Source organism: Chionomys nivalis, chromosome 16, assembly GCF_950005125.1.
Source record: "Chionomys nivalis chromosome 16, mChiNiv1.1, whole genome shotgun sequence".
NCBI classification, from domain to species: domain Eukaryota; kingdom Metazoa; phylum Chordata; class Mammalia; order Rodentia; family Cricetidae; genus Chionomys; species Chionomys nivalis.
Genome location: NC_080101.1, coordinates 25,848,654 through 25,874,304, shown reverse-complemented (window position 1 = coordinate 25,874,304; position 25,651 = coordinate 25,848,654). Strand labels below are relative to the sequence as shown.

General features: G+C 37.1%; 1 protein-coding gene across 2 annotated transcripts in view; it reads left to right on the top strand.

The window, feature by feature from the left end:
- The window catches only part of Zcchc7 (zinc finger CCHC-type containing 7), a 161,507-nt gene that overhangs the window by 122,242 nt on the left and 13,614 nt on the right, over positions 1 to 25,651 (top strand). For both annotated transcript variants that reach the window (XM_057790991.1, XM_057790990.1), the window contains exon 6: positions 15,319 to 15,354. In XM_057790991.1, coding sequence (XP_057646974.1) covers positions 15,319 to 15,354 — 36 coding nt within the window. The remainder of the gene's footprint in view (positions 1 to 15,318; positions 15,355 to 25,651) is intronic.

Sequence of the window (25,651 nt, the reverse complement as noted above, 5' to 3'; positions counted from 1 at the left end):
GCCTACTAACCACTTGCCATGCAAAGCGGTGCTTTAAATGTCAGGCATAGTCCTACTAAAGAATCCATCGGGAGGGACACCAGCAGCAGTTTCGAGCCCATGCTAGTATCTTTATTTACTTACTAAATAAAGATTAACTTTCAAGAGATACATAATATAACATGGAAATTTTGCATATGAATTCGTGTATGTTTAAATGAAAATAGATGTGCACTTACACATTTTATACAGTTGTGCATGTGAAACCTGGCTTGATATTCTTGATGGTGATTTTTACTAGTGGTAAAATAATGCTAGTCCTCCCAGGACTTTAAATATGCCATTTTATTGGGTCTTTTGTATATTTAAAAAGTAACCCAGGCATTGTAGTGTGGCCTATAATTCTATTTTATTTAATTATATAAAATTCTATAATTTTGAGGCCTGCAAAACCCTTTCTCAAAAAAGTACTTTTTTAAAAAAAAATAATAAGAAAGTACAAGTAATTTAGAAGACGTTTCAGTTATTTGCAGCATAGAACGATGCAAGGACCTTGCTCACCTCCTGTTTTAAATGTGTATGGAGGGAATAGATCAATTCTAATCACATTAGAGTCCAGAAAAGCTAATGATGATGTCGATCCAGCTTTGATAGGGAATATGTATCTCCTACACTCAGTTTACTCTTGTGAAGGATGTGTCACTAAGGGCCTGTCATTTTAGCTGTCAGCTGCATACATTTCTACAGAGTAACAACAGATGTTTATTTTGTATTTAAGAGTCAATCATTGCTAAGTCATTTTCACACTCACTTGGGTGCCAACCCTTGTTGTTTTAGGTTGGTTCTCATTGTCTTCTCAGGGCTAAAGTTGCAGACTTGTGTCAGGAGGCTAGGCCAACTCATAAATGTCGGTCAAATTACTCTTAACTACTGCACCACATCCCTTCCCTACATGACCTTCAGAACTGATAGTATCCATTTCTTCCTCCTCTGCTGGGGCTCTTTGCAAGCCTTCCACTTCCCTCTGTGAGGAACCCTTCAGTTCAAACTCTTAGCCTCTAGTGGCTTCCACCCTTCTTGCCAGTTCCATCTTCTTACCCATTTTTTCACCCTTTCTCAGAAGACTTCTGAAACCTTATTGATAATTGAACGTTTTACAAGTTAAAAAAAATAAATCAGTGGGTAAAAGCACTTTCCTCCCAAACATGGTTACCTAAGTTGGATCCCCAGACCCCATATAATAGAAAAAGAGAACAGACTCTCCCAGGTTGTCCTCTGATGTCCACTCCACAGCATGCACTCACACACATACACACTGAATAAGTAAATATTTTTAAAAATTTAAGTAGATCAACAAAGTTTAACTTTTTCTTCCTATGTTTATACTTGAACATCTGTTTTGCCAGAACCAGATACATAAATGCAAACAAAATTCATAATAAAAAAACTGATGAGTCATGATCAAACTCTTGCTATATTTTAAATCCTTCATTAGTTACCAACAGTGCAAAAACCACATAAGTAAAATTCCAGTTTTACAATGTGAAGGATAGAGATACGGTCCAAAATGTAAGTCAGCCTGCACCATTGGTTATTGTCCTTCAAATGACACACACGAATATTGAGTATGAAAATTCTCCCATCCTGAAACTGCCAGAGACTGTCCTCTTCTCAATAACTTTTAAATCAGAGTACTCTTGTATGTATCAGGCTGGCCTCAAATTCCTAGTCCTCTTCCCAGCTTCCTGAATGCTGTAATTGCTAATGTTTGTCCTCTACCTGACTTCAACAACTCTTTGATTCTTTTGTTTTTTTGTAATGGGGTCTTCTCACTATATAGACTCAGAGAGATACAAAATTGTATTTGAGAAACTTTAGCTATTCTGAATTTTTCTTTCTCGCTCTGTCTGTTCTGATCTTGAAGGATGACAGTATTACGTCCCAGTCAGCACTGTTTTAGCACCAGTGTAAAGGAACAGTTCGCCGTAAGTCCAGAGTCTCAACCACTCTCGTCATACTTGTTCCTATCCTGGCATCATCTATGAATATTAACTCTGTACTATTATAAATAGTTCCTGCTTTGCCCATTTGATTTCTGTTTTCAGTAGACAGCTAATCATTTTTGTTTACTTGTTTTTTGCTCTTTGGTGTATGGGAGGGGGAGGAAGAGATGGGAAGGTCTCACAAGGTAGGCAGCTAGCCGTGTGTGCCAGCATATTCTTCTGCCTCCTGAGTACTGGGATTCTAGGCATGTACCACCAATCGTATCTTAGAGTAATCCTTTTTAAACGTGTCCCAGATTACTTCAAAATTCTCAAGTATGTCTTTGTATCTCATGCAGTCTGCACATGGGCCATGTATGCTCTTGACTTCTTAACTGTTGGTTTCCTGTAGTAATCCCTGTTGCTTACTTTATTTAGACGATTTCCTTGAAAGACCAAATAAACTTTTCTCTGTACCCACCCTCAGTTACTCTTCCACTAGTTCCCCACAAGAGTCCACTTCCTCATCTTTATTACGTTTACCCAAATGTCTCCTTTTTGTACACACACCCTGGTTAAAGCAGCATATCTCTACACCTTCAACTCCCTGCCTCCTTTCCTATTTTTTCTCCATAACACTTAGATCTAATACTGAATTCACTTTTCTCTCCTCTACTTTGAACGTAAGCTCCATGTCTATTTTCAGAATGTCTGTCATTGTAAGTCTGGTGTCTAGGACAGTGCTGCACTGCTGGAGCTCAATAGGATTTTGGATAATGAATTAATGAATGAGTTGGGGATGACGGATCCTATGTACCCAGCCTCCAGTTAAATGAGTCAGAGTTGTCAAATCTTGCACACAAGCATACCTGCTAGGACATTCTAAGTTTGAGTGGTAACAAAGTTGACCTAGTAATTTTCCTAGTGTTGTTTAAAATCATTGGATGCTCACCTTAATAGACCTGGATGGAGGTGGGTGGTCCTTGGACCTCCCACAGGGCAGAGAAACCTGCTTGCTCTTTGGGCTGAGGAGGAAGGAAGACTTGATTGGGGGAGGGGGAGGGAATGGGAGGTGGTGGCGGGGAAGAGGCAGAAATCTTTAATAATTAAATAAATTAATTAAAAAAAATAAAAATAAAATCATTTCGATATGTATGTTTTAAGTGAATGCTACAGCTATTTTGCAGCCCTTTAATTTGGGCCTGTCAACTGCCAGATTTGATAAAGAGTCTTAATCAGTAACCTTGTGGTGAAATATATATATATGTACTATGTCAACTTAAATGACTTAAAAGAGAACAAATTCAAGAAAAGATAAGATCAAGTTCAGGGAGCCTTTACAATTCAAGTGATCAAGAAAAAACTAATTTTCCTGTTAATTTACTTGAAAAGAATGCAAACTACTGACATTAAGACTGGCTTAATGATGATGACAAAATAATAAAAAATGAATACAGCTTAAAATGTTATGACTTAGCAAGGGTTTGGGAGATGAAAATATAGTAACTTCTCCCTCTCTGGATTATTTTTTCTTGTTTCAGTCATCATTGTTGTTGCTGCAAAACAGTTTGGATGTATAAGAACCCAAATGCTGAGGAAGGAAAAAGCTTGTTTTAAAAATCAAGTCATCTCTGAGCTGGTGAGATGGGCAGTGAGTAGAAGTAGTTGTCCCAAGCCTGGCAGCCTGAGTTCAATCCCCTGTTCCTACATGGTAGAAGGAAATATTATGATTTACACACCACACAATAAATAAATAAATGTAATAAAATTATATATTATAATTGGTTAGTTTACTTAAATAAATGTGTAGTCCTCTTGATGATCATCACACTAATCTGGGGAGTAAAGAAGGAAGTCCAGCACTTTTCACATGTGTTATTTGAGCATATTAAAGCTAAGAGGCCTGACTGGGATGTATTGATTTGCTTAATTAAGATAATCATTAAATGAATGTATAAGTGCTTATTTAGTTGAGGCCAGGATACCAACAAGAAAGTAGACCTCTTCACTTTGTTCTTGTTCTTGTTAATTAATTTGCTGGTCAGAGATGTGGGCCCACGTGCCATGATGTGTGAGTGGAGGACAAAGGACAACTTTGGGGAGTCACTTCTCTCCTTCCACCTTGTGGAGACGGGTCTCTCATGCTGCTGCTGCTGCTCTGCATACTCCAGGGTAGCTGACCCTCAAGTTTCATGGGTGATTCTCCTGTCTCCTCTTCCGATCTTGCCACAGAACTTGCCTTGCTTTGATTCTGTGTTGCTGTGACAAAACACTGACCACAGCCAACTTGGAGGCATTTTCTCAGTTGAGAGCCCCCGATGGCTTGAGCACATGTCAAGCTGGTAAAACAGTAACTAGCATAATGGTGCTCAGACTGTAGACCCACACCATTGCACTCAACTTTTTATCTCAACTCAGGAACTGCCCTTGGTCGTTAGGCTTGTGCAGCTATCATTTTTACTCACTAAGCCGTCTCCCCCAGCCCGACTCGGTCCTCATAATCATTTTAGTGAAAATTGCTTATATTGAATAAATCCCAAGCCAAGAATTAGCCATTCATTGGAACTGTTCCTAAGTCTCTTAATTAATAAACGAATATCTCGACTACTTGTTGTTGCATACACATGTTCTACATTTTAAATTGAAGCTATGGCCTTAACACATTGAAAGTTTGAAGGAGAATTCAGCCTTGTTTTGAAATTCTGTTAAAAACAATTTCCTTTCTCAACATCTCTAACCTGAAGAATTGTTCTGCCCTCTCAAGCTGTCATCTGCCACATGCGTCACAGTCTAACACTTGGCTCTAGAGATGAGCCTAGCAGCTAATGGCAGGATTTCTTACTTGACTCTAAGAATATGCTAGTAGAGGATAGAAATGGTTCTTTTCTCCAAAAGAAGAGAGATTACCCTCCCAAGAACCTACAGTTTGCTTAAGAATTATGTGGCACTTAGAGATGTGCTTATTCTTAGTATAGTCATGAGACTGTGACAAAGCAGATTGACACCAGAAATAAGAATACATTCTGATACAGGAAGATAATGATTATTATCTTCATTAATGCCCTGTAAGGTTACAAACATACTAAACACTGCAAACTAAGGTCAACTCTCCTAAACTTCATTGATGCCAGACAACTGCTGCTAAATTCCGCAAATCACTTTCAAACCATACAGGCATATACTAACCATACAGGCATATACTAACCATACAGGCATATACTAACCATACAGGCATATACTAACCATACAGGCATATACTAACCATACAGGCATATACTAACCATACAGGCATATACTAACCATACAGGCATATACTAACCATACAGGCATATACTAACATGCATTGTATCCAACCATTTGTCATCCAACCCATCATTGTCACTGTAGAGTCCACAGTTCCCCAGTACCATTGTCATCTACAGAGTCCACAGCCTAGAACTACACAATTAGATTAAAATTGGGGTAAAAAAAAAAATCAGTATAATAAGGAATTTTACAGTGTTCTATTAGGCTACATTCACAAATGTCTTTGGCCACACTAAATAGTGTACTTAATTTCTCTTGAAACTTTAAAATGTCTGTAGAATGATTACTATATATGCTTGTTTATATGTATCTGTTCATGATTAAATAGAATAAAAATTACCTACCAGGTTATTAACCTTGATTTTCCTCTGCGCACTGAGAATAGAGACGGGCTGGGAGATGTAATTGGCTTTTCCTCTAAATTTTATCGTATTCTTTCATTTGTATAGAAGGAAAGTGATAATTATTTCTGAAAGACCTCAGTATAATCAAAACTCAGTGTCACAACCTGTAATCCCAGCTACTTGGGAGGCTGAAGCAGAAGGATCACCAAGTTCGATGCCAGTCTGGGCAACTTAGAACTCCTAGTAAAATATGCCAATTAGCATTGTTGATATAGCTCAATGGTAAGCCATTTGCCCAGGCTGGGTGGCAGTGTTACTATGGTTATATCAAGAGTCATAGATGCATTTTTATTTCTCTTGTTCTTTATTGCCTATTTTATGATGAGGTGTATTCATTTTTATCTTATATATTCAAGGTGTAATGTACACTATTCTATCTATTACATATAAATACTTTATGTCATAAATACTTTGGGAATAGTATAATCAGCAACCAGCATCTACTACTATCGAGTGTTTTTAGCCATTCTAATAGATGTGTATTACTGCTTATTTTTGTTTGTGTCTGCCTAGTGACTAACATTGTTGAATATCCTTTTGTGTGTTCTTTTTATCCTTGGGTTGTCTTTGATGAAGTGTTAGATCTCTTCCCATTTTTAATTGTGGTGCTTATTCTCATTATTATGTTAGATATAACTCTTATTGCCTGTATTATTCAGAATATTTTTCTCAATCGACAGCTTATCTTTTTACTCTCTAGGTTGTTCTTTGACTAACAAGTTTGTTAATTTGAAGTGCGACTTATTGGTCTTTCTTTTTGCAGCTTATGTTTCCGGTGCCATTTCTAAGAACTCTTTACCCAACCTCAGAACATAAAAATTTTGTCCTGTGAATTCTTTCATATATTTTACAGTTTAATATTTTATATACTGGTTGTGGGTCCATTTTGAGTTAGTCTTTACGTAGGTGTGAGTTTGTTTTCACCATTCATTGAAGTCCATCCTTTGCATGTTTATTAAACATAACCACATGTCTATGAATTGATCCCTAAATTTGATTCAGTGGTACTGATTTATACATTTCCCACAATACTGGTACCCAACTCTTGATTACTGTAGCCCCACAGTCTTAAATCCAGATAGTAAATATGATTTCTGAAAGCTTTCTCTAATTACATTTCCTTTCTCTCTCCAAATGATCACTAAATTAGCTTTCTTACCTGTGATAAATCCTGGTTGAATTTTGATTATCGAGCTTAATCTACTGACGACCATAGGGTCAGTTGACTCTACTATACTGAGTGTTCTAGTCCATCAATACTGTATGTCTTACTACTTTGTTTGGTTTCTTTTTTTAAGAGCTTTAAAGATTTCAATATCTACATGCTCCCCATTTAAACTTACACATATTTTTATTGCAATTGTACCAAATTTTTTTTTACCAAATTACTCTTCAGTCATTTATTGCTTATGTATAGAAAAATATTTAAGATTAAGTATTTGCAGTAATTCTCAAATGTTATAACTATAGTTAGCTTGGTTTTGGTTGCCTGTCTTTTCTGTGTTTACAGTGAGTTCAGTACTTTTATAATTGTGTGTGTGCCAGAGCTCAGTGTCAGTTGTCTTCTTCAACCACTTCTTCCTTTAATTTTTTGAGGCACAAATTCATTAAAGCTAGAGCTTCCTGGTTTGGCTAGGCTGTAGCTGGCCAACAAGGTCCAAAGATCCTCTTGTCTCTGCCTCTCCGACACTAGGATCACAGGAGTGTGCCACCTTGCCCTGCTTTTTACATGAGTGCTAGGGATCGAACTCATGTCTTTATGCAAACACTTTACCAACTGAGCCAACTCCCTAATCCCCATAATGATGTTTTTAAAATGACCTTTTACATTAGAATTGTGAAGGATCAACAGCACAACTCTGGGCCAAAAGTGTATTTGACATACCCTGGACACTATGGGAATCTTGAGAGAAAAAGAAAAGAGAATTTCCACAGAAGAATTCCATGATAATTGCATAACTAGATAACTAGAACTGAGTGATAGAGCACAATCATGAGTGGAAATACTTAATGTAGTTAATAAAGGAACTGATTTGTTTCGTTAGGTTTTTGTTACTTGAGATGCGGTTTATATTTTGTAGGGGAATGTGTTACAGTAGCGTTGCAGGGATATATCCAGGATACACTTAGAGCAGCTCTGGACAGCTCTGGGGGGAAAGAGCCACAATGGGACAGCTCTGGGGTGGCGGGGGAGAGGGGTTAGAGCCACAAATGGCAGCTCAGCCCTAAAAGAAAGGTGTCCTGACTATCAGGAAGCCAGGCTACCTGAACAGGGGGATGGTCTCCCTGCAGGATATAGGGATCCTGCTCTTCTCCTGGAAAGCCGCTACAGCTGAGTTCTGCTCTGTTGCCTTAAGGGAGCATCCTAGGAGAGCTATCTACTTCTTCTCCAGCCCAAGATGTTTCTTCTTTTGCTAACACTCTGCTAAAGGGAAGCCTCCTTCCTGTCTGGCCTTGCTCAGCCCCTTAAGGAGAGTCCTAGCAAGGTTCTTCTGTTCTGTTCCGCCTGGCTGAGGCCCCTAGGGAGAATCTCAGCAAGGTTTTTCAGCTCAGTCCCCTAAGGGGCATCCCAGCCAGGTTCTTCTGGTCTGCACCTGCAAATGAAGGTCCATCTCCCAAGACTCTTTTGAGAAAGAGATTTATTTGGGAAGGTGGAATCCAGGAGAGTGGCTGCCTCTGCCAGGGAGGGATTAAAGGCAGCCTTAGGGCAGCTTTAACTCAAGGGGTAGAGAGGCTTATATAGGGCTTCTAAGGGGCGGAGTTTTCCCAGGGAGAAGTGGGATTGGTTAGTTTTTCCCTGCTCAGAAATTGGTCATTTTAGCTGGTCAGGGGCAGAGATGATGGCTCTGACTTTATGGCCAAACTGTGTTTCTTTCACTGGTCCTTTTTAGCTTTTTTTACTCTATTCTTATGACCAGGGCAAATTTCTTTCACTGGCTCTGATTGTAGGGACAAAATGTGTTTCTTTGACACTAGTTTCAAAGCCAGGCACATGTCTTTAGTCCTGGGTTCAGGGATAAAGATATTTCTCTCCCTGGCCCAGGTCTCAAATTCGGGGTGTGTTTCTTTCACTGACTCTGGGTTCAGAGCTCAGTGATTGGTTGGTTTCCTGCTTCAGTTGTCCCTTTTACCCTACATATTTTATGTATATAAATATAAATAATGTCAAATTCACTGTTTATTGGGCACTATCAGAAAGCTTGTGACAGTTAAGAATTAAATTAAGAGGGCTGGAGAGATGGCTCAGAGGTTAAGAGCACTGACTGCTCTTCTAAAGGTCCTGAGTTCAATTCCCAGCAACCACATGGGGACCCCCAACCATTTGTAGTGAGATCTGGGGCCCTCTTCTGGTGCTGCAAGCAGAATACTGTACACATAATAAATAAATATTTTTAAAAAAAGAATTAAATTAAGAATTAAACATAAGTTTTTGTTGCTGTTCAAGTATAGGAATGTCAGTGTTTAAGACATGGAGGCACTAGGCTGGTGAGATGACTTAACAAGTCAGACACTTGCCACAAAGCTATAAGACTTGAGTTTGATTTCCAGAATCTGCATGGTAGAAGGGGAAAACCAACTCCAGCAAGTTGTCTTCTAACATCCACATGCATGCACACATATAAATGTGAATAAATAAGTGAATAAATGTAAAAGGTTGTCTAAAAAGAAATGTCAGAAATGAAGAGATAGTGCAGTTGTTAAGAGCACTTGTTTTTACAGAAGACCCAAATTCCATTCCCAGCACCTACATGATTGCTCACAACTGCAGCTCCATGGGGTCATCAGCTGTAGACATAGTGCACATATATGCATGCCCTCAAAACACTCATGCACATAAAATAAATAAATGTATAAAAGTTAATTAAAGGAAAGAGAGAAGAAATGAAGGTTCCGGCCATGGTATCGTGCCATTCAGGAGGCTGGGAGTGGGATTGCCTCTTCAAGGTCTGCCAGGACTACATAGTGAAACTCTGTCTCAAAAACCTAACCAAATAACTAAATCCTTAAGTCAGTGAAAAGATAGATGTTCTGAGTAAGTTGAAAGTTGTAAAGAAACTCAAGATGCTGGAGAAAAGAGCCCTCTTCACCTGTGCACGTTATTGTGTGTTTACCAGCACACCATCAAGATAGAGTTCCAGTTTCTCCTTCCCTGCTGGAAATCGCTGGTTACTGTTAAAAAGGAAGTGTTTACAATATGCTGTGACCATTACTGTTTCGACATTGTACGGAAAGGAAATCAACTTAGTTTGAGAAAATTGAGCAAGAACATGTCACTTTGAAAATGGGGTGGAATGCTACTGGTTTTCACCAGTAGCCAAAAGACTTTGATTTTTTTGTTGTCAGAAGTTAGCTGTAAGAAACAAAGTCAGATATCATCTGATTCAGTATTTTTGGTTCCTGTCCTGGAACTAGCTCTTGTAGACCAGGCTGGCCTCGAACTCACAGAGATCCACCTGCTTCTGCCTCCCGAGTGCTGGTATTAAAGGCGTGCGCCACCACCGCCCAGCTTCCAGTATCCTTTTCTATGTACTTGTGAACAACTGAAAACATTAAGTAGACCTCATCTGAATGTCTTAGGTGCTCATCAGTTCAGTTTTTTCCACTATGAAGAAGGGAGCCACAGTGGCTACATCTAAGTAAAATCTAGTTTATCCTTTCCTTTTTGATTGTTTCTTTGAGTCTTTACTTTCCTGCTAGGTTTGACCACAAACAAGAGTTGACCACGATCCAGTGGAATCTTGGCTACCTTACTGATTTCCATTTGTCCATAACCATAAAGCTTCAATAAAAATATACAGAGTGCCAGTCTCGTGACTGTAGTAATAACTATTAACAGTTGAGCACTTGCAGTACAGCAGGCATTGTTCTAAGGAATTAATCTTATTGAGGCTGACCATCCCAGCACCCATTGAGAGAGTTCTGAGAGCTCCTTTTACCAGTAAGAAAGCTGAGACACAGAGGTGTATAATTTGCCCAAGACAGTAAGTACAGGGCCCAGGATTTGAACCCAGCCATTTATTTGGTTCTGGCATGTTAGTTTTAACTCTTGTGTTCTCATGATTCTTTTTTTTTTTTTTTTTTTTTTTTTTTGGTTTTTCGAGACAGGGTTTCTCTGTGGCTTTGGAGCCTGTCCTGGAACTAGCTCTGTAGACCAGGCTGGTCTCGAACTCACAGAGATCCGCCTGTTGCTGGGATTAAAGGCGTGCGCCACCATCGCCCGGCTGTTCTCATGATTCTTTGTCTTCATTTTCTTCTATTGTCTTGCTTGCAGTATCCTTTGATAAAAACAGCATATGTTAGAAGATTAGCAGCTGTTTGTAAAATGAACTTGTATCAGTCATCTGGAATCATAGATCATCTCCAGAAACATTTGCGATTTCGTATACAAAATTCTTTTTCAAAAGAAAATGTTACTTAAGAGAATTGTGTGTGTGTGCGCGTGCTTAGTTTTAAATATTTTTCTGTAAAATAAGGAAAATTTCATATTCTAATAAAACTGAAATATAATCTGGCAAACTTTATGCCCTTACAACTGCACTTAGGATACTACCAAAAAGTCAATATTTTGTACAAAAAAAAAAAAAAAAAGCTTGTCAGTTTTCCTGATTGTAGAGGATTATCAGTATAGAGACTGATTAAAAATTGACCTTATATAAAAAGATGGTTCTGTGGAATCTGGTTCATTTTGGAAACAGCTTTAAAATATTGATCAGTGAATGGCTCTTTATACTGATTGCTGGAAAAAATGTAGATTCAGCGTACATTGTCACATATAGGTGATGTACGTATGTATAATTGTATTTGTGTTGATGTGTTTTATAGCTTCTCTTTACCAAGAATAGCCAGTTTTTATGCAGAGTAGAAATAAAGCAAGCAATCTTAAAACAGTAACATCTTGAATTTTAATTATAGATTTCTGTAATTTTAGACCTTAAAGCTGTTTTTCTGTATAATTTTATTTAAAGTAAATGTTAGGATACTCTCTTAAATTTATCCCCTAAGATAAATTCTAGCTCACATATACTCCGTGTATATGCAATAGGAAATGTAAATACATTGTATGTAAGAGGAACACATACACACACAGTAATTACTAAGTGTTTGGACAGTTGGGTGACTTGAGGAGAGTATGTTGACCAAGCTCCAGCATAGGGTCCTTCATTTGAAATGAAGGGACCTAAAACGATATAAATGTGTATATGGGAGAAGTTACACTGACGGTTGAATCCAGAAGCTGGAATCTTTTTCTTGCCATCACTTCTCATTCAACAAATTTTAAACAAAATTATTCTCTTAAGTTTTTTTTTTTTATTTAAGCTATTCACCATCGATGAATATTGCTTGTTTTATTAAATCTTTTGTTTTGCTACAGTGACTTAAGGGGCCATCTCTTAACAGCAGAGGCTTTGACAAAGCACCAGAGGATTCTGTTAAAAAGTTGTGTTTCGTAATTGTAGTTGTCGTGTCAGAGCCTGGCTGACTTGGAGCTGAAGGGTTTTGCGAGATGAGTAGCTGTGCCAGCGGGGACCCAAGTCTCCTGGGCTGGCCGCGCTCTCATTAAGATTTGCCGCTAGCAGTGGCGGTGTTCAGCATGTATGTGACGTGCATTCTGTTATTGTATGCTTGGCTTGTCAGCCTGCAGCTTTCTGACACTCACTTATGTCACTCTTTATTCAGAGAGGAAGAAGCTTTTGATAATTTGACAAGACAAGCTCTTAAACGATCTAGGTCATGGCCTTCACTGTCTGTGATTGTGAACATATTTCCTGAAAGCCCTGTCACTCATCACAGCTACATTTTCTCCCGGGGAGCCACAGGCCTGTCCTGGTCTCTTGTCAGCTCATACATTTTGGTTATTCATATACCTAATACAGTACTGAGGGGTTTTTTTTCTTCCCTTTTGCAAATGCTAGCATGTTAGTAAGGCTAATCCTTTCTCCTGTGCTGTGTTCCCAGCAGGGCTGCGTTCAAGGGCTCTCTCTAGTACAAGGCAGACAACTGGCCAAGGGGAGCTGAGGAGGGGAAAGGCCGCTTAGTGCTGTTTTTGTGTTTGTTCATTGTTGTGGAAATATGAGAACTGGTGGCAAGGGCCTTGTCTGTTGAGCACTTGAGTCTTGGTCTGCTGTCAGGGGCTGTTTAAGATTGAGTGTTTTATTTTCTTTGATGTACGCATTTGAGAATAGGGAAGTGGGAATTAAACAACAGATGCCCTAAGCCGTTGTTCTCATAAAACAATAATTAGCACCTGATAAAATTCAATATGGGTCAAAATGCACAATATAAACTCTCAATTCATCTGGCATAGCAAACTGTGTTGATACATCTTTGAATTTTATGAATAATAACAATCAGTTATTCATGTATGTTTATTATCCAAAATACAATAGACAGGAAAACAAGTTGGGCAGAAGTTGGCAAACAGTGTACCACATTGCAGAAACAGATGTACAAGTACGCTCTGTGTGTTCAGTTCTGTGACTTAAGGACACCCTGTGGGTCCGTCTACCTAATGTCAGTAAAGGGAGAGCACCAAGGCAGTAATAATACAGTTGTACTTAAGGTTTATTATATTTTTACTTTCCATGAGCTACACAGCTGACTACTCATTCGGTTTAAAATTTATTTTAAAATAAATTAGACTAAGTTTTCAGTTGCAATAGTTGGCTTCTTCCTTTAGAAATTAATTTACTCCACCTAAATTTTCCATGCAGTAGATATATAAACCCGAATTCTTTGCCATTGTGTTTAGTAAGAAATTTTAAAATATATGTATGTGAATAGGGCTAAGAAATGTTAAAAAAGAAGGAAGAAGAAACAACTGCCAAAGCTTTAGCATATAAAAATATAGGATTTTAAATTTTTATTAGGGATTGTGGTTATGTTTCATATTTAAAATAAATGTGTATGCTTCCTGTTGACCCTTCCTTTGAAGTCTCTTCTAACCTTGCATAGTGTTATGATTAAATAGTAAAATGAAGCTGTGCTTAGGAATGTTAAATAAAAGTGCGTGCAAAATAGCCAGGAAGAATTTTTAAATTGTGGTGCTATTGTCTAATGAAAGAAAAGAAGCTTCAAGTCTTTCACTACTAAATTTCTGTATCAGTAATCATCTTCGTGTACAGAGCAATCAAATGATTGTTCAAAAACCAAGTAATTCTTTCTTTTATTACTAAATTGCTACTACACTAGAAAAGGTCACATGGTAGACTGGCATTCTGCCAGTCTATGACAACTCAGTGATTGTGATTTTTCAACCGTATTATTCTGAGGATACTGTGGTAATCAAGAACTATCCATAGCTAATGTATAAATAACTACTTGCTTATCTCTATACTAATCCAACTCAAATTATATGTACACAGCAAAAAGCTTATGCTAGAAGGTAGGAAATGAGCATTTAAAGATATATCATACATTAGGTATTTGCATGTAAGTTTTTGTATATTTCATCCTTAAGGACTTTTGTAACCAACAACTTGGTAGCTATTATTTATCTGGTACTAGCGTTGTCTTTGCCTCCTGAGCTACTTTTAATTTTCAAAATTTAGTTTCCTTTTGTTTAGTGTTATTTATCCAGAAATCATTGGCATAAGTAGTGGGTTTTTTATCAGATACTTTATATTTTATATGCCATTAAAACTGGAAAGCTGACCACTGAGCATTCTCATTTATACATTTTTCTACAGAAAATTGCATGGGCCAATTAAAGTGCTTAAGATGTGGTTTTGGGTTTGTTTGGGGTTGTTTTTTTTTTTTCAGATGAGTTATACTCTTGTCTAATCATTTAGATGGTATTTTTAGTAGAGTTTTTGCTGTTCATAGTTGCTGTCATCAACATTGTATTTCTGCAAAGATGGTTAACTGATGCGCTAAATAGTGCTGTTAGAGGCAGTGTTTCCTCAGCAAGGTCGTAATCTGCCATGAAGAGATTGACGTGTGACTCAGGGAGGGGTCTCTACTGAGTCTGTCACTGTTGCCGAATATTTTGTTGTTATCTGTTCTGATTTCACTAAGTTCATCTTTGATGGAATTTTGGAGGCTTTATTGTTTTGTTTTTAGATTATTTCTTTATAAATATGAACATGTAAAATTTTGACACTTAAGAGAAAGGGCTTGGACTTTGATTTTTTTGCTTGTTTTTTTTTTATTCTCTTGTTCATCAAGTTTTAAATTAGCACCAAATGGTTAGATAAAAGATAGCAGCAACTGTTACAGATAACACAATGAGGGCTTCTTAGACACACTTGCTCTTAAATAATTGTCTTCTGTCGTGCTATCAAAGTTAAGAATGCTCTTTTAAAAGATGTATTTTAGTCTTATAGATTTTGACCATGGCTCTTGGTTTAATAGTTTAACTGAGTTATGACTCTTTATCACACCTTAGTCCCCAAACTTCTAACCTGAGAAGAAAGAGAAGAGGAAAACTTTGTTACTGGCTTCCTGACAATAGCAGGGAGTGTGTTAAACCAGTGTAAAATTCAATTAAACTGTCTAGCCAGGTTTTTGAAGCTGAAATGCAGACCCTTTCTGTTAAGCTTCTTATTTTCCTGTGACCGACACCGGTGGATGCTGGGTTATGCCAAAACCAACAGGCTGTAAAGTACCTTGTTTCATGCTCCCAGCTGATCAATATTTTTATTTTCCAGGCTTGCCCAGAAATCTGGAGGCAGTATCACCTAACGGTGAGTAAAAACACCTTTTTATTTTCCCCAGGACCCAGCCTATTTACCCTTCTCTGAACTGCTGACCATAAAATATAGACAAGCATCTTCTGCAGCAAGATAATAAACATCTACAGTTTGTACTGAGAAAGCAATAATACACCTTTCCCTCTCTCCTGCCCACTGCCTGTCCTTTATTTTTCTGTTTTTTAAAGGTTTCAAAGGATTTTTATTATTCACGTCATTGAATGATTATATCATGATAGTCTCAGGCTTAGACTGTGTTCATTAAATTAAAGGGGAAAGTGTGCTAGAAACTGTGAAGCAGTGTGATAATCCGGTGCTTTTAGAATGTTGTTACCACCGTCCATAAGCATACAGCACGCAATATCATTCATTATCATTTTCCTGCTTTGACTGAGATAAATCTTAAATGATTAGAAAAAACATAGTGTATCACTCATAGGACAGTTCAGTTCTTCTGTCCTTAAAACTCTCTTGACTTGTTCATATTTTATAATACATGCTTAATAGTCAAATTATTCAATTCTGACTTATTTTAGTCTTAGTAAAAGCAGAAAATAACTGTTGCTATACAATCCAGCGACTGATGCTCAGCACTATGAAGTCAGCTCACTTGACGCCCCAGCTGAAACACTGTCAAGCAGTTCTCTGTTGCCTTAGTGTTCATTCTCAGTGTATTAACTGCGCTGAGAGACAACTTTTAATTATACAGTTAAATAACTCAACATTATTAATAATTGTTAAAGTTTAATATATAAATGGTTTATAATAAGGCAAGTCAGAAAAAAGGAAAATCGGTTTTTTAAAAACATACTGCTTTCCTCTTATAGAAATAAAAAGTGAGCCAACAGGTAGACTTTCCCCCATTGTCTGTCCAGGCCACAGTGCCAGGGATAGTATCGGTAGGTTTGTTTAAAACTTTAGAGCTAGTTCCAGGACAGGCTCCAAAACCACAGAGAAACCCTGTCTCGAAAAACCAAAAAAAAAAAAAAAAAAAAAAAAAAAAAAAAAAAAAAAAAAAAAAAAAAAAAAAAAACTTTAGTGCTATATTAAATAAAAGTCATATACATGTGACAGATGCATCAACGGATTGTGTTTGGTATTGTAGCAGTTCTTTGGCAACATAAAACCCTTACAGCCTAACCCGGGGGAACAGAATTGTTCTTGTACTTCTCAAGATCAGAGTCTCTGTATAATAGTGCAGCCACACTCATTGTCTTTATTAAATAATATTATAGTAGGTTTTACTTTTATTCTGTTGGCTTTTCTACTAACAAATTTTGTATAACTATTATTGAAGGATAAAAATTAGCTTCAAATGTAACAGAAATACTTAAAGGTTTGTTGGATTTTTTAGCATTTCAGAAACAAATTATAAAAAGAATACAGATCTTTTAAAATAAAAATAAAATTCATTTTTATTAGAATAATATATTCTATCTGTAAGAATAACAAATTCAATTTGAAAACTTTTCATATCTGGAAACCTGGTTGATTTTCTTTCAGAAAATATTAATGTAACCATTGTAATTCACCAAGTTTTAATAAACACTGAATTACTATGCAAGAATAACTGTAACACTACTATGCTTATAAATGTGTAAATACTTTATCAGTCCATCTAAAATATATCCTTTTCTAATTATTAAATTGCCTTATCAGTCTATGAACAATATGTGAATCCCTGCCTGTAATTAAGCAGTATTAAATAGTGAGTGTGAGCAAGCTGCATGCTGATTTCCACATCTTCAGCCCTTTTACTAGGCGATGGACTGCCATCTATTGACTCAGAGCAGCCCTCACATGTGAATCACACATCCATCACAGCAGTGGTCACAGAAGCAACTAGGTTTGAAAGGCTACTGTGTATTCATTCCAACCAGCCCCCTTAAAACTATGGAATAGTGTGCAGTTCAGTGTGGTGTGTTCCTTTCTTTTCTAACCCCAAGGAACTGTGCTTCAGGGTTAAATTTATTTTAAAAAGTTCAGTGTGAAACTGTCTACATAGAGTGCTTTTCCACATGCTGCTGTGTGGTTCTCAGCTGATGAAACTGGAAGCTCATTTCCAGAACAAGCACACTCTGAGCAACTATAAAAACGGGCCTGTCTAGGAAGCCTCTCTTTTACAAGCATGTAAGGATGGCAGTGTTAATTAATATAAGTAGACTTGTGAAATTTCAAAACTTTCTTAAAATATTGTCAAATAAAGGTTACAGAAGTGTTCATTATTTTTAGTAATTTCATCAAAGGTAAAATAAAAATCTCTAACAGATTGTACCTAAATAGAGCTTTTTAAAAAAAAAAAAAAAAACCTGACTTCATTAATAAAAGGCAAGTCCATCATTCCAAAAGATGCATGTTGATAAGATTCTAAACACACACCCAACATAGCATGTGACTTCACTGCTCTTCTCCGTGCATCTCAGTGATTAATAAAAGTCATACCTGGTGATATCTCTGTTGATCTGAACACAGAATGTGAGGGGAAATTGCTTAACAATTACATAATTTCCTGCAGTAGCTAATACTTTTACTTCCTAAAAAGTGTTAGAAGTTTTTAAATGTTTTATCATATAACCATTCTTTACATTGAAACTTCCGCCTTCAGATTGTTAGCAGCCTTGACTTTAAGTATTCTTTTTCTTCATTCCAATAACACCCTGTCAAGAAAGAAAGCCGCTTCTCTCACCTCTTCATTCCGTACGCCATAGTAAAAACCCCAGGCTGATAGGGCACCAACAGAGTTCTAACCAAGACCTTTTACCTGTTAGAACTATAATTGGACATGCAGTAGACATTCTTAACCTGCTTACTTAAAAGTAATCAGGAAATTTTAATTTGGAGGCTCTATGTATTAAGAACCAAAAAGGTTAATGGACCTTTTATGTTTTTTTGTCCTTGTTCTTTTGTGTATGGACTTAAAATGTATTACAATCTTACTGCTTCTTATTTTAACGAAAAGTTTCAGAATAAGGAAGGAAATGTAATTAAATGTTAAGTTTTAAATGTTTATTCATAATGTTTGGAATGTTAGAATTTACACTTTAAAAACGGAAGTATTTATTAACTGTGCAATAGAGAAGAGAAATGAATTTCCTTGCTTCCTTTCTGGCCCAGGGAAGCTTATGGTCAGGATTTACTGGTAATCAAGACCCGGAACCCACCGAATGGCAAGAGTGTATCCTACCGACTGCAGCTAACAGCAGTCATTTCGTCCTCCTTTCTGGAAACACCAACTTAGTAGTAGTAGTATATTTTCTGAGTTTTCAGTGTGAATTTTACACCAAATCAGAACTTACCTCCTAAAGAATTCTAAGCCGTATGCTACAGAATGTTACCCCAAATAGCAGCAGACTAAATGCTAACTTTAGAGCTCTTCTACAGTCCAGGAGGAAAGAATGGGGAAGTGAGTGTAGGTGCTGAAGACACAGCCATTGATTCTCTTCATCTTGGGACTGAGGTATAAGGAGGGGTAAATAACAATTTTTAACTCCCTAATGCTAAAATGCCATGTTTTTCTTTAAAAATAACTTAAAATAAAAAAGCAAAATATTTTTAAAAGTCAGTCTCGATGGAGAATTTTTTTTCTTTTCTTTTTTTTTTAAAGAAACTTCCTTTTGGTTGGATGTGTTAGGAGTCTTGGGTGACTTTCTGAAAGCCTCTTAGCTATCTAAGCAGACCTTCCCACCCGTGAGAACACGGTCCACACACCACTTAACTGGGAAGGCTTTGTTCTTTTCCCGTGAGTGTTTGCACGTGTCGGTGAGACAGCCCAGGTGTGTGCTTAAGAAAATAGACTGGCTGGGCATTATCTTTAGAACTGTCCATTCCAAAATAGAGTGAGGGCTAGTTCTCACTATTAAGAAAAAAAAGTTACCATTTTTAAGGGCCTGACAGATTATCATAAACAGCTCTTATAAAATCATTTGGTAGTTCAATCCACTTTACCAACTCCCAGAACCAAGAAAACTCATATAAATTCTAGTCAGTGTTTTGATTAAGTTTTGCTATTGAGATACTATATATGTTAAATTTCAAAGATTCCGTTTTATTTAAAATCCCCTTAAACACTGACACAGTGCTAAAGTTAGTGTGTGGTCTGGAGCTTGAGAAGGCCCGTGTTCCCTTTGTAGTACTTAGGTGATTGATGGGCCTTACAGGGCTCTGCACAGCCAGACTGCTTCACTTTTTCTCCTAGTCGCTTGGCATCTAAATAACACGATGTGTTTGTTTGTTTGTTTTCTGGTATTCGGTCTGAACCCAGAGCTTTATGTACGTTAAGTATGAGCTTTGCCACTAAACTTCAACACCAACAGCACCAATAATTTTTTATAAGCATTGATGACTTCAGTGATAACAAATAAGAAATACATTTGAACAGTGACAGAATTTTTGAAGTTTTTTCACATGGACATTTTATCATAAATAGATTAGTATTCAATATTTTAAGTATTTGCTCTGCACTTAATATCAAGATTATGATAGATTTTTTGTCAATCTTAACCATTTTTTAACTTAGTATGTAAAAGGTAATGATTACATTTAAAGAATTAATTTTTTTAAGTATTTTACAGACATACCAGAACTAATCGTTGAAAACAATTAGAAAATGCACTTTCAAAGAGGGTAGAACCTGGAATTGTCAATCTCAATAAATGAGATTCATTTTAAAATAAATATAATTTGCTAAATCACCAAAAAGCAGTTTTCTAAAGCTGTTCCTATAAAGGGAAGTGGGAAAGTGTGGACACTGCACTATTAATGCTTATTATTTTTCCTTTCATGTTTCTTCAAGTCATGTACACATTTGATTTTTTAGTTAAGGGTACAATAAAATAATTTATATTATTGAAGTAATAATATTAATATTTTCTTATTTTTTAAGGAAAATGAAGTATTCATTACTTTAGAGATTTTTCAATATACTTGACTTTCAATATTTTAATTCAAAATAATTCAACTTGGACAGGAAATCAATATGATATGGTTTGTACGGGCTTGTTCTTCCATGAGTATGTTTGAAGACTCGATGGTGGTGATTGTGATGTAGATACACGGCATCTGAAATGGTGAAGCAGTGGGCAGCGTGCACTGCTGTCCGGGTGCTTTTACTTAGGAACACCTGTGCTTTGCCACTTTCTGAATGTCTGTAGTCACCTCACCATTAGCTTTCATACTTTTGTTCATTTATTAGATAATCTAAAGATTAGTTTAATCTGAAGATCTACTATAGTTTGTAACTACTTTCTTCATTTGATTTTCAAAACGGTGTCTGTTCCCTTTGGCCTGTTCCATAATGGCTGGAGGGAATGACCAGCATACTGACGACTTATGTATTCACCAGATGAGCTTCAAGTTTGATTTCTGCTTAAAACTTAAATGTGTGGTCATTCCTTTTCTACACTGTTTTTCCTGAGGATAACAGAAAGGTGGAAAGCCACACTCGGACATTTTGTTACCTTTTCCTTCCCTCCCCATTGTGTGCACGTTTACTAACAAATGAATTATGTTTAATCACTGTAGAAAAGAGTTGTTAATAACTAAACATATAGCAATTAAATTCCATTTCTAGTAGTTCACATTTTAATAAGTGGCACATATATTGATTTTTTTTTTTTTTTATGTCTCCTTAGTAAAACATGAGTCATGTCATCCCAAGAAAACTATTCTTTTTTACTGGGAACTCTGCACTTTGAAAGAATGCCACTTTACGATGAACGTGAATATCAACAAAACAAAAACCCTTAAACTAAATTTTCGCAAGCTTACAGTTGCCCACCATATACCATCTAATACCAGAAATTATAATTTTCTAATATAAAATGTTAAGCAATTTTTTGCGGGTTATGTACACATCAGAACAGAGAAATGTATAATTTTAGCATATTTGAGTGGCTATTTTTCATATAATAGATGGATTTTGCATTCCTTAAAAGTATATTACCAAGTAACTGACTCTTGTGTGCTTCTCTGGGTATTTCAGGGCAACAATAAATGTAAATAAGGTATACATACAAACAAAATGAAAGTAACAAAAAGTGTTCCTTCCGTTATTAAGTACAATTAGGATCAGCATAGTCTTGCAGGTCAGTCCTTTGACGACTCGGAAAGTACCCCTTGCCCTCTCCACGAGCAGTGTCTGCACCAGAGCTGCCTTGTTACCACACAGGCTCCTGTAATAAACAAGTTAAGAGGACTGTAAGGTTTCAGAAGTACTCTTTTAAGTGACTAAAGATTTATAAATTACTGCTCGGATTGATCTGACTTTAAGCTTTAAATTCATTGGTCACTTAACTCCCTCATGTATTGGAAAGTCAAGGGAATTATATGTGAATTTGTACATTTGTAAGTATTTCTTCCAGATATTTGAGGATTGGCCTTTAAGTAATGTCAGTAGTTTATATGAAGAAAAAAGCTACAAAGTTGTATGGCATTGAACAATTAAAGCTTGAAGACATATATTTATATGCATGTATGTATATAATCCAAATATACTTACATGTACGCATACATGCACACATGCATGCATGTACATAAGATTAAGTTGTACCTTCACCTTAACTAGTTTATCAATATATGAATGAATCCTTTTTCAGAAACAAGAATTATTTAATATGAGAATTCAGAAATCTGTATTTGTGAAAATAATTCATACATACAAACACATACTTCAGTTACTGGTAAGGCCACCAGATTATTTTAATTTTGTTTTGAGACAGGCAGTTCCTTCTGCCTTAGCCTCCTAAACTATGCCCAGCTTTATTTTATTTTTTTTAAATGTGTGTGTGTACATTATTTCTATTATGCACGTACATGTGCACACATATAATTATAACTATCTACTAGATGTATTATAAGAGCATTTTTCTAATTTGTAATCTCTCTGTGCTTATAAATACCCACTTGAGGTTTTTGTTTGTTTTCTTTTATGAGGCTAGCCTGGGCTGGCCTTGAACTACTGACTGATTCTTTTACTTCAGCCTCCAAAGATCAAGGATTACAGGCATGAACTGTCATTCCCAGCTAAATACCTACTTTCTATGAATATGCTTCTACAGATACTTGCAATTAGGAGAACTAAGTTTGGGGCTGTGTGTTAACTTTGTTTATAAAATAAAAGTCTCTGTTTTTGTATGTCTTAGATCTCTGACAGTTCCTTTGTCTTACAGTTGTACTATACGTGTTTTGAAAAATATGCTATGAAATTTGGACAGAAGGGCAGGCATATCAATGAGTTAATGTTCTGTACCACAAGATAAGGAAAAGAATGCTGACTTAGGGCTTTACTCTGGTTCAAGTTTGATTCTGTCATGTAGTGTATACAGAGGTTGTTGTTAAAATATCTGATGCAGAAGAGCCTCAGCTCTTGGTCTGGAAATGGTGGTAGTGCCTCTCAGGACTGTGTGACCCTGCACACAGTGAGGTGTCTGCCAGACTTCACAGCTCTGCTCATAGCATGTAAACCAGGTAAGCTCCGTGCAGCACCTCACCTAGAGATGGGCTCTGGGGATAGCCCAGATTCAGATTGCTGTAGGGTCTCTGCTCAAGGTGAGGAGAGTGTAACAGCTTCTTCTTGGTCTCTAACAATGTTTCCTTCTCACAGTTACTGGAGTTACAGCACTTACAAGCCGTTCTCCTTTTCTTATTATTTATACTTGTCTTACTTGTTTCAAAAAAATGTAGGTGAGTAACTTCTTTTTTTTTTTCTTTTTTCCCAAGACAGGGTCTTCCTATGTAGCCCAGGCTGGCCTGGAATCACTATATACCAAGCTGGCCTGGAACTCGAGATCCTCCTGCCTCAGCCTCATGAGTGCTGAGATTACAGGCGTGCGCCACCACGCCCAGTTTAGGTGAGTAAACAAATTGTTTTCTTAATTTGATTTACCTAAAAACCAGCATAAAAACATTTAAGATTAGATCACAAAAGATTTAAGTTACTTCCTTTCCTATAAAGATGGCCATGTAAAGTCCACATCATACATAAAAATGCAGTGCATGTTTAGCGCTGGGTTTCATCCCCAGCATTAAAGAAGACAGAAGAAAGGGAGAGGGGAAGATGAGTGATGATGTCACTTTGAGATACATGGATTAAGCTACTGTGTGCATCATTTTTAGCATAACTTCAGTGTCCTATGACTCATTACTGTAAGCAAAGTATATAAATCTTTATAGTGAGAATAATAGGAGAGCATACAGCTCACAGCAATTACAGTGTCTTATAGAGGAAGAGAGGGCTTTAACATTGTCAGAGAACATCACAAAATATGAGAGCTGCCTGAGCTCTGCAGTCTCCCAGCTGTGTGTGGGTTCAGAAAAAAATGCAATGCCAAATTAGGCACTTTCTCAATGTGTGTGGTATCTGTCCTCCAAAGGGCATTCATAGTCCATGTTCCTTATTTTAAGACAGGATGCAACATAAAAACAGAAGAAAGACCAAAGCTGGGGAGATGACTCAGTGGTCCAGAGGACCTGGGTTTGTTTCCCAGCACCCACGTGGTGGCTCAGAGCTATCTATAACTCCAGTTCCAGGGACCCAACACCCTCTTCTGGCTTCTGTGGGCATCAGGCACACAAGTAGTATACAGACATAAGTGCAGACAAAATACTCACACATATGAAATAAAATTTAAATTTTTAAAATGTAACTTAAAAATAAAACAAGACTACCTTGAGCAGGTCCTTGAAGCTGTGAAATTTTCTGTGTGTGTTACTGATAGCCAACAGGATTCAATAGAATAAGCAGGCTTGGGAGGGGAAGTCATATGGAGTTATAGTCAAAATCAAAAGCTTGGAATTTGTTTGGGTCCCCATGTATTAACTAATAAATGCAATAGCGCTATGGTTCTAATCTATAATTATCAGTGGAGGTTTATGTAAGCATTTCATATGGTTGAAAAATATTTAACATGACTTACACTCTACTACAGTAAAGCTGTTGATAAAATATCTGAATTCATACATGTGTGTATTCTTTTCTGTCCCTTCCCTTATGTCCTGTGTCTCCACGCCCTCCTCAACCTCCCCTACATCAAAGCTTGTGGTCCTTTCCATCTGTGTACTAAAAGGTTTCTTTGTAAACCAGGCCATTTGTCCGTCATTGTCTGGGGTCCAAACAGTGGTAAGATACCCTGTCACTGATCCCGTGTGCTATGAATGGCAGCTCCTCTCCGGACAATTGGCGGAGGGGCTGGAAAATATTCCTGAGAGGATTATTTAACCTTTCAATTTAGAGGGCACAAAGCCCAGCTGATTAATGAACTTTCTGATGGGTGCCGATAAGCGGATCTATTTCTTTATTTCCCCTAAAAGTGATTCCTTCTCCTATCCATATTACTATAATCTTAAACATAAATGTGGCAAATAGATTAAAAAACTGCACTAAAGAGTTTATCTGACTGGCAAACTGAAGGAGCTAAATTAAAATTGGTAATGACAGCAGAGGCTCAGCCTCATATATGGTTTTTAAATGCACTGTGTATTTTGAAGAGACTTATTCTCCAGCTTGCCTGGTAATGACTGCTTTGGGTGCAGTCTGGGGCTGGCTTCTGTTATCCCCACCTCGTGCCCCCCCCCCAAAAAATGAGTTGTGTTATCTGGATGGCTGCAGACACATAGCACCCCCTTCCTCACCGCATGGGCAGACAAGGTCGATAGCATTACAAGGTATTTGTGGCAGTGCTTGTTTCAGTTTTCAGAGCTGCCAGTTTCCAGGCAGATTTGAATTACAAAAGAAGAAGCTGGCATGAAAATTGAAAGGTTTTATCGGCTGGTCTGAAGCCTCATAGCACACTGCTTATTTATGCAGTCCATTTGCACCAGGAAATATAAAAAGGAAATACATTTTTAAAATAAGGCCATAAAGACCCAGATATGTTTAAGATGGCAAATAAAATATAGATACCTATAATATCTTTCCAGGAAACGATTTTCACTTAATGTTGCACATTACTTCAGAGGAGCATTTATGTTGCCGTCATAAATGTGTGTGTCTGTGTCACTATGTAGGTAGTCTCTGGGGATTAAGAAGGAAGCCCTATGCTAACTTACTTTAAAATTAAAATAGACGGAGGGATAGCTCTGCAGTTGGAGAGCTAGCTACATTGGAAATATTTAGATAGGGTGGTAAATTAAACTTAAACTAACATTTTTGCATTCCATGTAAAATTAGCCATGGCCCAGTGAATAAACGCCACTACCTTCAGAGAAAATTGGGATGCTTTTTAAGCCAGGAAGATCGGGGGCACTCAGGGAGTGCTGCTGGGCTCCTTATTGTCTTGCATATGCTCATTGTTCT